General features: G+C 39.0%; 1 protein-coding gene across 1 annotated transcript; it reads right to left on the bottom strand.

Annotated features, from left to right (window-relative positions):
• Window positions 1-2,971: 2,971 nt before the first annotated feature.
• On the bottom strand, window positions 2,972-4,371 carry msx1a (muscle segment homeobox 1a; the record flags this gene model as incomplete). Its single annotated transcript, XM_079480448.1, has 2 exons — window positions 2,972-3,378; window positions 4,104-4,371. 2 exons carry the CDS (start codon window positions 4,369-4,371, stop codon window positions 2,972-2,974), a joined length of 675 nt encoding a protein of 224 aa, XP_079336574.1.
• Between the last annotated feature and the right edge of the window lie 9,676 nt (window positions 4,372-14,047).

Below are 14,047 nucleotides of genomic sequence, written 5' to 3'. Positions count from 1 at the left end.
AATTATGTTTTAATTTAACCGAGTTTTTCAACCCTTTATTATCACGTTTATTTGAAAAACATACAATTGTATTTATTTAGCCTAAAATCTAAACATCAGTGGCTTTGTTACTGTGAATTTTATTTAAAGAAACACATAAAAATGTTATTTAAATTAAAATTAAAAAATATATTTCGATCAAATGAACTGCTTTAAATCTTTTTAGAAAACAACCCGTTGATGTCAAATGACACAAAAAACAGCGTCGGGTTGAGATGTTCCGCTATAATGTTCAGCATTCTGAGATCCAAACATTTTAAAAATCTTTCGATTTAAAGGCTCGTTTTTCGGACTGTATGGTAACATGAACAGCCAATAGAAATGAAAAACCAACATAAATACAGATTTGAGTCATATTGCACCTGGCAGTGCGCATTTGAATAAGATAAGTTCATGCACATATATTCACATTAATGAAGCACAATTTAGAATCCGATATAAGAACCAAATCAAAGATTGTAAAAAAAGCGAAATATCTGCAGCATGAGAGTCCATTAAAACGAGTCTATAGGCTAACAGAGAGCGATTATAAACTATATTTCATTATTTCGCATAAGTCAGTATTCGGGCCTTTATTCACGAGACGGCTTACAATAATATAAATAAATACATTAGAAATTATAAACTATCGCTGAAGTTAATATAGTTTCGCTTACTAAAAGAATACCCACAGATATGTATTTTATTTCTAAAATAGGCGTTTCCAGCATTATTATAAGTATTAGTAAGGTTGTATAGTCCCTGATTTTCACAGCTGTCTTGAATGCGCTGCGAATCGCGTTAAAACATCTGCCAGATGCAGAAATGTTCACGTGTGTGTCAAATAAACGTCGCAGCTGTAAATATCTCTGTGGTTGTAAAATGACTATTATATATATTCTCACGATATAAACCGAACGGTTTTCAATGGTTATAAACGGAAGGTGGCGCTGCAGCATGTGCATGTGAGACTTTTACGTCTTGTGTGGTTTTATCGATCAAAAATGTTTTTAATTGATCGCACATTGAACGCGTTGTGTAGCTCTCTCGTGTAAAACACTTTCTCGGCTTTACATGTGGAAATGAACCAGATTTGATAATAAAACTGTTAAGTGTGTTTTTCTATTTTTAGGAAGTTTTCCGAAATGCGGTCTTGGGTTTGCAGGGCAGAATCATTTAATTCTAAGCCTACATGTCAAAGTAAATAAGATCAAATATATAACCATGGAAAACATGGAACACGTTTTTCTGCTTTGAAATCCCGTGACAATTTGCTGACTTATAACAAGATAACAATATCACGTGCATTCCTTAAAATCTGGCCCGTAAATTGCACCAAATGAATAATTTCGTTTAAAACACTTGTCATTATGCTTAAACGATTTTATAAACATTTCCTGCCTCAAATAACTGTATGAATGTCTGCTTTAGGCCCAATTTATTTGAGTTAGTCTATATTTCTTTAAAGTAACACGGCGGTGTAGTTTGTAACTCTTATCAGAATCTAATGGGGAGGCTAATGTTCGAGAGGGGGCTGAAATCCCATCCCTGTTTGATTCTTTACATTTTCCTTCAAGAGAGAATGACAGACGTGGCGCCAGAGAAATGAAGCGCCGATTCTCTTCGCAAACTTCCCGTTGTGATATTTCGGATGATAAAAACAAGTGACTTTTGTTTCCCTTTTAGCCTGGGGCGTGAAGAGAGAGAGAGCTCGACCTCTCGTGAGGAGCAGGACGGGTCCCCCTCAGATCTTTTGTGAGGCCTTTCAGAGCGCGCGCTCAGCCGTGTGATTCTCGTCGTATTGTTATTAGAGGTTTTATTAATTAGTCTTCAAGTCAACTTCAGACTTTCACTGAGAACAGAAAGACCACCGTTCCCCGATCTCGACGGTAAACACAATAAAATGGCTGTTTTTTGGGCACGAGTGAAGCTTGAGCTGCGGTAAAATGGAGACTCCTGGTTGGTGTTCGTGCGCGTTAATAAGGTCGATTTAACCTCTCGCTTTCTCTGTAAGCTCACAGTGTAATTTCATCCATTTAACAAGAGGATTGCAGCGAAGGTAATTTCAGGCCCAAATCCGATCTGTAATTGACTTCACTTGTTGTTTGAACTTCTCACAAGTGACGGGTTTGTAGATGTTGGTCTCCTCGAGGTCTACCGGCGCCAAGAAAATCTAAGTGGGTTATTTCAGAGCAATAAGCAACAGCTGTGGAAATACACCGAAGCCATGATGATAGATGACAGTTTAAATGCATGACACTCAAAGACTGCCTATGTTCTCTCTGGCACATTTCTCTACTTTTGCTGTGTCACTCTAATTGATTTGACCTTAATTATGGGATATTGACTCTTTTCTATTATTCCGATTATACATGTTTAAGGTTAAAATGTCTTTCTATTTCATCAAAGTGTGCGACGAGTTTTGCACTTATTGAGGTTTTGTTTATCGGACGCTGAAATCAGTCGAAAATTAAGCATAAAACTCAACAAACATGTTCACCGGTGTAGTTAAGCTGTGGTCATACATATGACACTTTTACCATGATAAAACCATGCTTCATTTTCGTAATGGATATTTAATTCACGTCTTAAATAAATCATTTCTATAAACCACGTTTCTGCGTTTCAAACAAGGAGAGCGACGCAAATACAATTTATTGTTAATTTATTTAACAAATATATTCATAGTATAAATGGTATTTTCATCCAAATGTACAATATTTTACAGTTCAGAGTTTCCCTTTCGAAGGGAGTCACTAAAGCAACAGTCAGCGCTGTTTATTTCTTTAAATGCTGTGGTCCTTTTTTGGAACATTCATGCGCATTTCTATGAATGCAAATAACGCACTGTTTCCACCCGACCTTACCTTTGCGCAAAGATGCTTTCATGACAGCATCTTCACTTTAATCTGAAGGGTTAAGAGCATTTCTTCTCGCTGATATTCAGAGTCACTTAAGCTAAATGATACATGCTGTATCCCATGTGTGTGTACAGTCCGATCGGAGTCATGCTCAGGGAGTGTCTATGGAAGTGATGCGATCCGGACACCTGAGCGCCCATTGGAAATCCCGAAATCCCGAAGGCCGGAGGAAGCATCGGCTTGGAGGCCATTTTCAGTTTCTCCAGCTCGGCCTCTTGGAGCCTCTTGGCTTTTGCTCGTCTGTTCTGGAACCAGATCTTGACCTGTGTCTCTGTCAGGTTCAGTGAACTGGAGAACTCGGCCCGTTCCGCGATGGACAGATACTGTTTCTGACGGAACTTCCTCTCCAGCGCGAGCAGCTGCGACGTGCTGAACGGGGTTCGAGGCTTCCGGTTGCTCTTGTGTTTTCTCAAAGGACACGCCGGAGGACTGAGACGCCCTGACAAAACAAACAACAATAATAATGTAAGACCTTTTCAGATTTCAATGTCTGCTTATGCTTTTGTAGGAAAGTATGAAAATATACGAAAATAAATGTATAGCCCACCACAGTTTTACAGCAACCATTGCATTTTATAGCCACAAACTGACCCTGTTATCACTAAACAGTAACCATAACTATACCATAATGTTTGTAGTAAAACTGTGGTAATTCAAATGGTAATCAATTAAAAAAACATGGTAGGCCAAATGTGTAATCTTGCTAAAAGCCATGTTTTCCTATTAATTAACAGATGGGCTGACATTTAGATATACATACAATATTTAAAAATACAGCCTAATTTAAATATACACCTTAAAATGTTTTACAATTTATAATATAAACTGTAGCAATATAAAGTGTTAATGTTTATTTAAATGAAGGATATTGATTATTTTCTAGAAATAAGAACTGCACAAAAATCCTATACTATAATTCAGAATGTGCTGCAGTAAATTGTAATGAAATTATTAGATATTACAGTGTTTGTGAACCACACCATAGTACATGTTAAAGTATACTTTAATATTTTACTAATCACAGCAGTATATTCTACAGAATGAAATTGTATAAAAAAGTGTAGTAGTCTAACTAATATGCTACATTTGACTTCTTAAGCATGCAACTGTTTTTGTTATGTGGTTATGTGTCATTTTTAAGCAGGCGACTGTTTTTTTACTTACTGGGAGAGAAATGGGGGCTTTGGGTCCACGCGCTCCCTTCCGCGCACTCCGGCGCGTCCTCCGGCACCGAGAACGACGAGCGGTGAGAATCTGCGGGAGGATGCTGTGATGTCCCGCAGGTAGAGCTTCTCGGTCTCCGGTCTGACATCAGTGCTTCAACGCTGAACGGTAGGATCTTCGGTTTCTCTCCGTCTTCATCCACACTAGTGTGCGTCTCTCCTTTAACTCCTAAAACCACACGCGAATGATCCACAACTTCAGAAGACATGACGGTAACCGAGGCCATACACGAGGTTTAGTGTGTGATGAAGAGTTTGATGCTCACAACATCATGGTGTTTAACTCCATTCAACTACTGTGAGCTAATAACGCGCACATCATCCAATCACAGGAGAGCGGGGGCGGGGCTTCATCTTCTGAACTTTCTTGAGTACTGTTATATAGTGTTGTGTATTGTTATGTAGGGTGTATTGTAGTATTGTGTATTGTTATGTAATCTTTAGTGTCGTGGTCTTTATGGAGGAGAATGGAGTTGCGTCTGGTCTCACCTTTAACAACAAAGGTGTGCTAATGCAGAAGTGCTTGATTTTATTTTTTGATTGCTGCCAAATATATATCGTTGAACAGTCAGCTTGTTTCTCCATCTTCTTCTGCTTGAATTCATTTCTTAAATTCTCAACAGTGTGTTATGAGACAATTGTATTGCAAAATGCACCCAGAGAGACTTCTGAGATTTTATACCTAGTCTGTCTCTGCACAATATCAGCACTGCTAATTATTGAATACCATCAATCAGTGGTCATTAGTGTTTTAGTGTTTTAGTGTTAAGGTAATTAGTGCGTCTCGGGGATGTTGTTTTTTGGCGCCAGCAGCGGAGGATCAAAGCGCAGAGCCGCGGGACATTCCGCCTGAAAGACTCACTTTCTTTCTCTCTTCTCTGCTGGCGCTGCACACACACACACACACACACACACACACAAACAACAAAAATCTCTCAGTACAACGTGACGTGTATTTTTACTGATTGTAATGTTCTCGGCTAAAACCAGAGCTACTTTCTTGAAGGCACTCCTCTTTCCCAAACTGTAATTGGTTGTAACTGATAAAAATTACACCCACGCAGTAATGAAGTATTTCCTTAATTTCGCATCCGGCGCTTAAGCGGAATAAATGTGTCATTATGCTGGAGACACTTACAGCCCATTAGATGCGACTTTGAAGTCTCGCGCTCTCACGCGCTGCGGGAATGTTTGATCCCTGCGCAGTAAAACCGAGCCGCGCAAACGCACGCATGCACACACACGAAACGCATTATTCTCTCTCTCTCTCTCTCTTTTCTCCTGCGATGTCTTTAGTAGTAGAGTGGTAAATATCTGCCTTTGTTTGTTTGCATGTGTTGTGTTTGCGTTGGTACTTTGGAGGAAACAAAGTCGGGGGCAATTAGCATTCAAAACACTTGGCTTTAAAGGCCAACGATCGATGTGCCGTGGAAAAAGTGATTACCATAGTTGTTTTTATTGAAATCACACGGCAACAAATGAGGGCTGATCTCTGCGATACAAAGCCACTGTATGCGCATCTGAGCTTTGTTTAACTTCACAAACTCCACCTTTGATTCTGCGTCTGGAGGCAGGCACGTGAGACAAAGAGCCTTTGTGGTGTCTCTGCGAGAGTTGTCTTAACCCTTTTCATGCAGAGTCTGTCAATTCCGACTTAAAAGGCTCCGTGGAGACGTTTGCACTAAGCGAACAGCAAAAGGCCAGTGATTTCAGGATCTGTGTCACTGTGGAACACGCGTGTCCCATCGCAACATGTTTAAACTCAAAACAGTTGTGTGCGTGTCTTCTTTTCCGCGTGGAGTTTGAATGAAGGGACATCTCGAGGAGAGAAGAATGTGTCGTCGAGCGCAACATCGCGATGCTCTTGGTGCAGAGAGATGAAAGAGAGGCAGGAATCATTACAGATAATGTCTCCTATTTCAGGCCAATTAGCGCAATCAGGCATAAAGGGCCACTCAATGCCTTACGGTTATTTAAGCTCCTAAATGCCACAGTTTAGTTTGGCCTCTCTCTCTCTCTCTCTCTCTCTCTCTCTCTCTCTCTCTCTCTCTCTCTCTCTCTCTCTCTCTCTTTCTCTCTCTCACTCTCTAAACCCTCTCAAACACGCTCAATGGATGATTGACAGATGCCGTATTTCTCTGTTGCTCATGTGAATGAGATCAATAGCATCAAAACGACCTGACGTTGGATACACTCATGCTTTAAGAACGTTATTCCTTTGTATTTCTTTATAATGTTGTTAGGAAAAATTAAACGTTTAGTAGCCCAATGCTTTTGTTTGACTAAACAACACGGTTATTCCAAACTAACTCGGTGCATTTGTGTTTAACATTTTTTATTTGGTTTAATTTGTGGTAATACCGTGTTTTATGCATAAGATCTGTGATATGACTACAGTAATTTAAAAAATGTTTAAGATTTGTTTAAGTGCTGACCTCCTCGTGACACTGTAAAGTGTCTGAAAGCGCGCACTCGTGACAGTGCGCTGTTCTGGTCAGATAAAAGCGCATTACTGTGAATGAGCTCGTGTCTCGATTACCTGCAGATGAAATGAAATGAATAAACACGCACTTCTCAACTCAGTAATCTGTGTAACGTGTTTCATCTGTGACTGCATTAAACCTAATGAAATGCTTAATAAGCGGATAACAAGCTAAGAAATCAAATGGTGACACGATCTATTTCTGACACGCCATCAAAACATTAAATCCACTCCACGGGTATCACGAAGAAAAATCATTAGTCCTACATTCATTGCTTTATATTTACATCGTTTTTATACCCGGTGTGTTTTTGTCCAGTGTTGTATCATGTGTGTATCGTTTCACTAATAGTGTATAGCTGCATAATATGGAACCGTGATCAAAAAGAGAATAAGATTGTCATCACAACCAGATCATGAACTCAAATGAACTGATCTGGTTTATTATATCCTCAAAACTACCCGTGCATGGGAGATCTTTTATTTGCTCTTGTTTCTTGAAGAAATGTAAAAAATAAGTCATTAATTTTCTTTTTTTAAATTCGACCACGCAGGGAGAAAAACAATATTTTCACAGTGAATTTTGTTGGTATTGAAATATGTGTGACTATACTAAACGTTTGTGCGGTCATTTGCACAATGAAGTTGTCAATGATATCTGCTTTAAGAAGGTTGGGTTATAAACTCGTGTTTGTGCAGATCTGCAGTTTAGGAACTTAAATCATTTAGTGTTTTTTAATTCCATCAGATCAAAAGAATCACAAGCAGATTAAGAGCTGCTAATGCAAGCAATTTAACATCGAAATACCCCTTTGATGACCCTTTCAGGAAGATACAGATTAGCTGTTCATGTTTTTTCTATCAATTGCCTTTTTTATAAATAGCCTTGTTGATCTGAGTAAAATATGCGGATTAAAGTCTTTAACTTGAGTTTTATTGTGAAAATGTTTCGAGCATCTCTTTCTGAGGGATTTTAGGAGGTTTTCCTGTGATTCTGTCTCTGCGGTAACGCGCTCGGGCTTTTAATCACGCGCTCCCGTGACAGCTAAATGAAAACCTCCCTCAGGAGTTCAGTGACGCGACTATTACTACGATAAATCCGCGAGAGCGCCTTTTCCATCTGTGCGCGAGGTCAGGTCGACGCCATAGACTTTAATGAGGCGGTTAAAGCGCGATTGATTTCGGTTCATCTTCACGATCAGCGCGTGAGCCACTATCAGTGCCGCCGCACATTGAGCGCGCGGCAGTTTGTCTCGCGCCCCGCAGTTTCTAGCGCGAACGGCCCCGCCCCTCAAACCCCGCGCGCCCCATAATTAATTCCTCATTAGACAGCTCTTTATTGTTTAATTTGTGCGGTTCGTAATCAAATTGGGCAGATTAATCGCTACAAAATTTAGAGTGTTGAAAAATGAACGGCTTTAATTTTCTTCGCTGTATTTCTCCCGCCACAAATGGTGCTTCTGTACCCAGCGGGCGCTTTTCTGCTCGATTGAGTCTGACTGATCCTCTCGCGCCTCGACGGACACATTTAACACAACTTATTAAAACGCCATCACAGCGATATATTTCTATTACAGGCCTAATTGTAAAAGTCAGCTCTACAAATTCATGTTTATTTGTGTCGACGGCCTGCAGCTTTATAGACCGTGTGAGTGTGTAGATGTGGACATAGAACATCACAGACCAAACCATACAAATATTTATACAGTAAATAACCATAATAAGCAAACGCTCCCTACACCAATCATAGTTTAATACAAAACATTCCACTTTCCATACTAAAGGGACAAAGTCCTGGCTGCAGGAACTTTTACTTTGAACCATAGTAAAAACTGAGCTGTTTAAATAAATAATAATTGTATTCATTTGTATTTAAATAATATACTTGTCTATATTGAATGTATGTTGTTCATGTGTTTCATTAATGTTACAATAAACCTGTTGTGTCCTTATTTTGAAGCTAATTTACCAACAGATATCAGTGATAAACACTCTGATTCATGATTCTCATTTGTTCTTCTTTTTTATTATATAAAGTTTAAGGAATAACAGAATTCTATTCTATTCTATTCTATTCTAAACACTGAAATGATGAACAAGTTGTGATGGCAAAGGTCAGTGATTATGACACAAATCTAAAAATACTTTGGAGTGAAACCCACCAAGAAAGAGGTCACAGAAAAATACATATATAAATTTGGATTAAAGGACACATTATTATTCATTTTTGCAAATATATTTAACATAACATTATTTTAATCATACATATGTAAATCAAGAATCAATATTTAGGATTCTAATAATATATAATGTTCTTAGTATAATATATATTTAGTGTATTTAAGCAAATTTCTTTCTTTAGGTACCTAAAGTGAAACATTATTTCACTTGCTTTAATAGAACTGGGTTTTTCTCGTCCACCTGATTTCAAGTAACGTGGACAAATGTGAAGACGTCTGTGAATGAGAGAGAGGAACTGAAAGGCATCATTTGTCACTTTGACTTATACTTTTATTTTACTTGTTTAAATACTATAAAGATAATGAAATCTTAATGAAATATTTCAGCCGGATGCGAGGTAACAACTTTCTTTCCATGATAAAGTCATCACAGAGTCAGGGATAAAGGTTGCATGGGTGTCTACTCTTTCACATGCATGCCAATGTACAGACATGTTTAGCGGGCGTCTCCAGGCCGGCGGTGGTGTTCCCAATGTCCACCCCTCATGACGGCAATAATTCACTCCGTACTACACACACACACACACACACACACACACACACACACACACACACACACACACACACACACACAGAGCAGTTAGAGGTAAAGTAAATGAAACATGTTTCTTCTGGTTTGTTATTGTAACGTGAGCTGATAAACGCTCATGATTGACTGCACAAGACTGTTTATATTCTCACCCTCAGCGCACAATTACACACCTCACTGACCTTGACAACAGCATGGACTCATTTTCCTCACATTACTGTGTGTGTGTGTGTGTGTTGAAGTGTTGGGTGTCTGGTAACCGTGATGGATTTGAATTACAGGTGATTTTGGTGAATGTCAGAACCATCAAACCCGCTGTAAGGTGCATGAAGATTTTCTCACTGTAAAACCCCAATACAGAGCTTGTGTTGTATATTTTAAATGGAAGAGTTGTTGGTGTTGGCAGTCGTGTGGTCATCACCAGATATTAAAGAGCAGTTTTCTGTGAATTATTTATTTATTCTTTTTTGACAATGTAAAAATGTTTTATTTAAAAAAAGGTTTCCGTAAGTGTTCTATTTGTTCTTATTTAGTTCATTTTATAAATATCAAAGTGTAAGCATTTACATAATCAGTTAAATGTGTGTGTGTGTGTGTGTGTGTGTGTGTGTGTGCTTGCGTGTGTCTATAGTCATTGAGATGAGAGTGGATGTATTACCTGTAAAAAAGATCTAACCACACACACACGTGTTTTTTTCTCCTCCAATGGAGTTTTGGGTTCCTCGCCACCGTTTGCAGACTGTTTTGCACTGTTTGCCTGGCCGGGGGGCCGCAAGAATTTTATAGTCTTATTTAATTAACACTGGATATAGGAATTTATAGTCTGTCTGATATTTGACCTGTGTTTACTTGCAAACCTTATATGTTTTACTTATAGTCAATATGGTTTCTTGGACAGCTGCTTTGTAACAATGAAAATTGTAAAAAGCGCTACATAAATAAAGCTGACATGACTTGACTTGACTTGACTTGACTTGAGGTGAAATCATCTGGATTTGAGAAAATGGGATGAGAAATGCTTGAGTTCATATTGAGATCTTCACTAATATCGATTTTTGATTGTAGACTTGATAAATCTGACGTCTCTTCTCAAACTCTAAGGACAGACACATTTGAGAAATATCTGAGACGCAGATGAGATTTATGCAAAAGTTTCCTTTGACTCTCCATTTAATCTCACTGATGTCTTGGAGAACTAATAAGAGATATTAAAGAGATCTTTCAAAATCCTGAATGTACAGTGGGTTTTCAGTTTGGTTTCATTGAACCTCCCTTTGTAATCAGATTCATCAAGAGTCCAGTGTAAACACTACTGACCGACCCGAATGTGTTTGTGTATTTTTCTGGTTTTGCAGTGTGTTTGAGGTTGTGATGTTTCAGTTCTGAGGTCAGATTAGTGGCTTTTGACTCTTCATGGTATGAACTGATCTGAGGTCAGATTAAACAGGTTCTTCAAGTTCATACACACAGATTTAAAAAAAACAGTGTGGGCGGGGTCACATTACCTAATGCATAGACGTCCGCGCATTTGCTGTAGAGATGGTGAAGTAACGGCATGTTTATACATTTAAACGAGTTGGCGGACATCTTATATTCATAGATCTTATGTTCATATTGCTCCCCAGACAAATGCTGCTATAAATGTAGTCAATGGAGTATTCAGTGTACACAATGTGATAATATATAGCCAAATGTATCCAAATCTAGTTGCTGTTGTCTGTCGGGCTAAAATCCATTCAAATTGACCACGCGAGGCGAGATTGAGTGTCGTCATAACTCTGATTTTCAACGGCTCTGGGCTAGGACATATATGCTGGTTGCCGAGTGTAATTGTAACCATAGAAACCGTGTCTCTGTGTGCTTTTGATAAAGTGTGATTTATGTTATAATGACATTTACACACACACACTTAGGTCACATGGTTACACATCAAATCAAAGCTCATATCTGTTCTTTGGGATGTGAATCTTTAATAAGAAGGGCGCCCTTTGTTCCCCTCCTTCTGCTTTATTGGATTATAAGATGCCTGCAGACGACTGCAGAGGAGCAGACGGCGATAGTTGGTCAAAAAATTGAAGTTCAGAGTCATTTCTCTTCCTCTGCTCAAGGCCACTGAAGGATTCTGGGAACTAATCTTTGGAAATATTTGTGGAAAAGTAGACGGTTCTCTTTCAGGTCCTCTGTGCTTTTGGCTGAACTCTGTGTGTTATTCAACAGAACGAATGAATTACAGCGTGTGTAACTGGAGTGAATGTGTGTTTTCATGCTCCACATGCAGAATTAGTTCAACAATCACAATTCTGTGTCGGGACGTTTGTATTTTCTTGCGTCCCTGATTTTTCTGTTGTTCATCGCCATGGTGACGATCACTGTAGAGCTTGCTTCCTATATATCCACACATACATGAACATTTCAGTATCAGATCTCGGTTTGTGGTTATTTGAAGAGTTTGATTTTCTTCATAAGACCTAATGAATCATTCATTCATAGAACTCATGAAGACAGACACAGAGAGAGACAGAGAGAGAGATACAGAGAGAGAGACAGAGAGAGAGAGAGAGACAGAGAGAGACAGAGAGACAGAGAGAGAGAGAGAGAGAGAGAGAGAGAGAGAGAGAGAGAGAGAGACAGAGACAGAGACAGACAGAGAGAGACAGAGAGAGACAGAGAGAGACAGAGAGAGACAGAGAGAGAGAGAGAGACAGAGAGAGAGAGAGAGAGAGAGAGAGAGAGAGAGAGAGAGAGAGAGAGAGAGAGAGAGAGAGAGAGAGAGAGAGAGAGAGAGAGAGAGAGAGAGAGAGAGAGAGAGAGTATAATCAGGTCTGGCTGCAGTCATCAGACTGTGTTTAGTCTGTTATGGTTTGTGTGTGGGGTTGTGGTGTGTTAAACGCTGTCTGGCTCAGCAGCGTGTGTGTTAGGTGTGTGTGTGTGTGTTGACTGGGTTTGATATTTCATGATTCAGTTCAATTCTATTGTGAATGAGAGTTCAATTCTGTTCTCTTGAAAGTATTTCAATATATGAATGCGGGCGTATGAACGCATGATGTCAAAGCAGCAAATGAACGCTGACGACACAGACGGCCGATTCAGGGTCTGATTAGAGGGCAGTAAAGTCTTAATTCAATATCTCTGTCAGTGGCTTTATTTCTGGGCGACGTCTCTGCGGTTATTAGTTGTGTTTATTGAGAGTGACACAGTGATGATGAAAGACATCAAAGCCCTGAATGCCACATTATAGAGGAATGTCAGAGGAACCCATGCACCAAATCTGAGTTTCTATAAGAGTTCATTAGAGCTCAGATCCAGTTTCATTGGAGGGCCAATTTGCTATTCTGAAACACAGCGACGGTTGCCAGATTCCAGCCGGGAACACACCCACAGTAATGTTTAATGTCACAGTAACAGAAGAAACTGTGCGAGTGAATTCTGGAAGAGAAGTTTGTTTTTCTCATCAGTTATATGGTGACAGGTTTAAATGACGAGGACTTGTGAACCGTGAGTTTGTTCTGCTGCTGTTGACGCTGGTAAATGTGGCTTCAAATGAAACTTTCTTACTGTTTACGCAACAGTATGTCATGTCTATCTTCACTGCTCGTGTTTGGAGAAACAGAAAACTCCCATCTTACCACTCAACGCCTAGTTCATGCAGTATGTATTTCTTTTTTCGTGTTTACACAAGATTGCAAAAATTGAAAATATATCAACACAAAAAAGGACATGATACTGTTAGTCCGCCGCATGTTTCTAAACGCGCAAATAATCTGAGCTTCTCTTTGGAGATTGAGGCTGTTCATACGATGCAAGTTTGTTTGTTTTTTAAATGTGGCATTGGAACAAGAATTCATTGAATCAAAATGAGCCGTGATGTCATCACTTAAGTGTGAAATGTGTCAAAGATACAGAGGTTTATAACAGAAAGAGAGACCAATCAAATGTTCCTCTGATGAACATATTTCATGATTTAAGAGTTTCCAGTCATGTATGTTCATATCTCACATGCAGTCCATCCCCTGGAATTATAGCAGTGAAATACAGTGTTTCTATGGCAATGTCACCGAGTGTTTCCATGACACTGACGTGAAGCCCAATCGAGCCATGAAAGAGTCTCCTCTTCTGCAGCAATGCATTCTGGGAAGGGCGTTGTTCTCTTTTGCACTCACAGGAAATTAGCAAACACACTTTAAACCCTAAAAAAACATAAAGTACAAATGACTACATTCTACATATACAGGACATTTATTCTCTCTCGGGTGACATCTACATGTTAAAAGCATTTCATGTATTTCCACCAACAGGCTTCAACAATGACCAGCGACCACCATGCTTCCCATTAAAGCCAATACGTAGATGATTCATATCAAATATTTTCTTGGACAAAATATGACTGTGAAACCATAAATCATGTCGATACTGACTAAAATAATGTGGCATCTCTCAATTTCTACACTGCCATCATTTCCATTCAAACAACATGAAAACATGTACACGTGAAGCTGAGATATTCAGTTTTTTTTAATAATGTTGTTTGCTGGTGTAGACCCAGTGATACCAGTTAATGTTTGGCTTTTATTTAAAATTAACAAACAAACAGATGATCATTGTACCACAATTTAGAAATGAATAAGAATGAGCTT

Source organism: Barbatula barbatula (genome assembly GCF_947034865.1).
Source record: "Barbatula barbatula genome assembly, chromosome: 18".
Classification (NCBI taxonomy): Eukaryota; Metazoa; Chordata; class Actinopteri; order Cypriniformes; family Nemacheilidae; genus Barbatula; species Barbatula barbatula.
The sequence above is the reverse complement of the archived record's forward strand: the minus strand, read 5'-3'. Positions and strand labels throughout refer to the sequence as shown.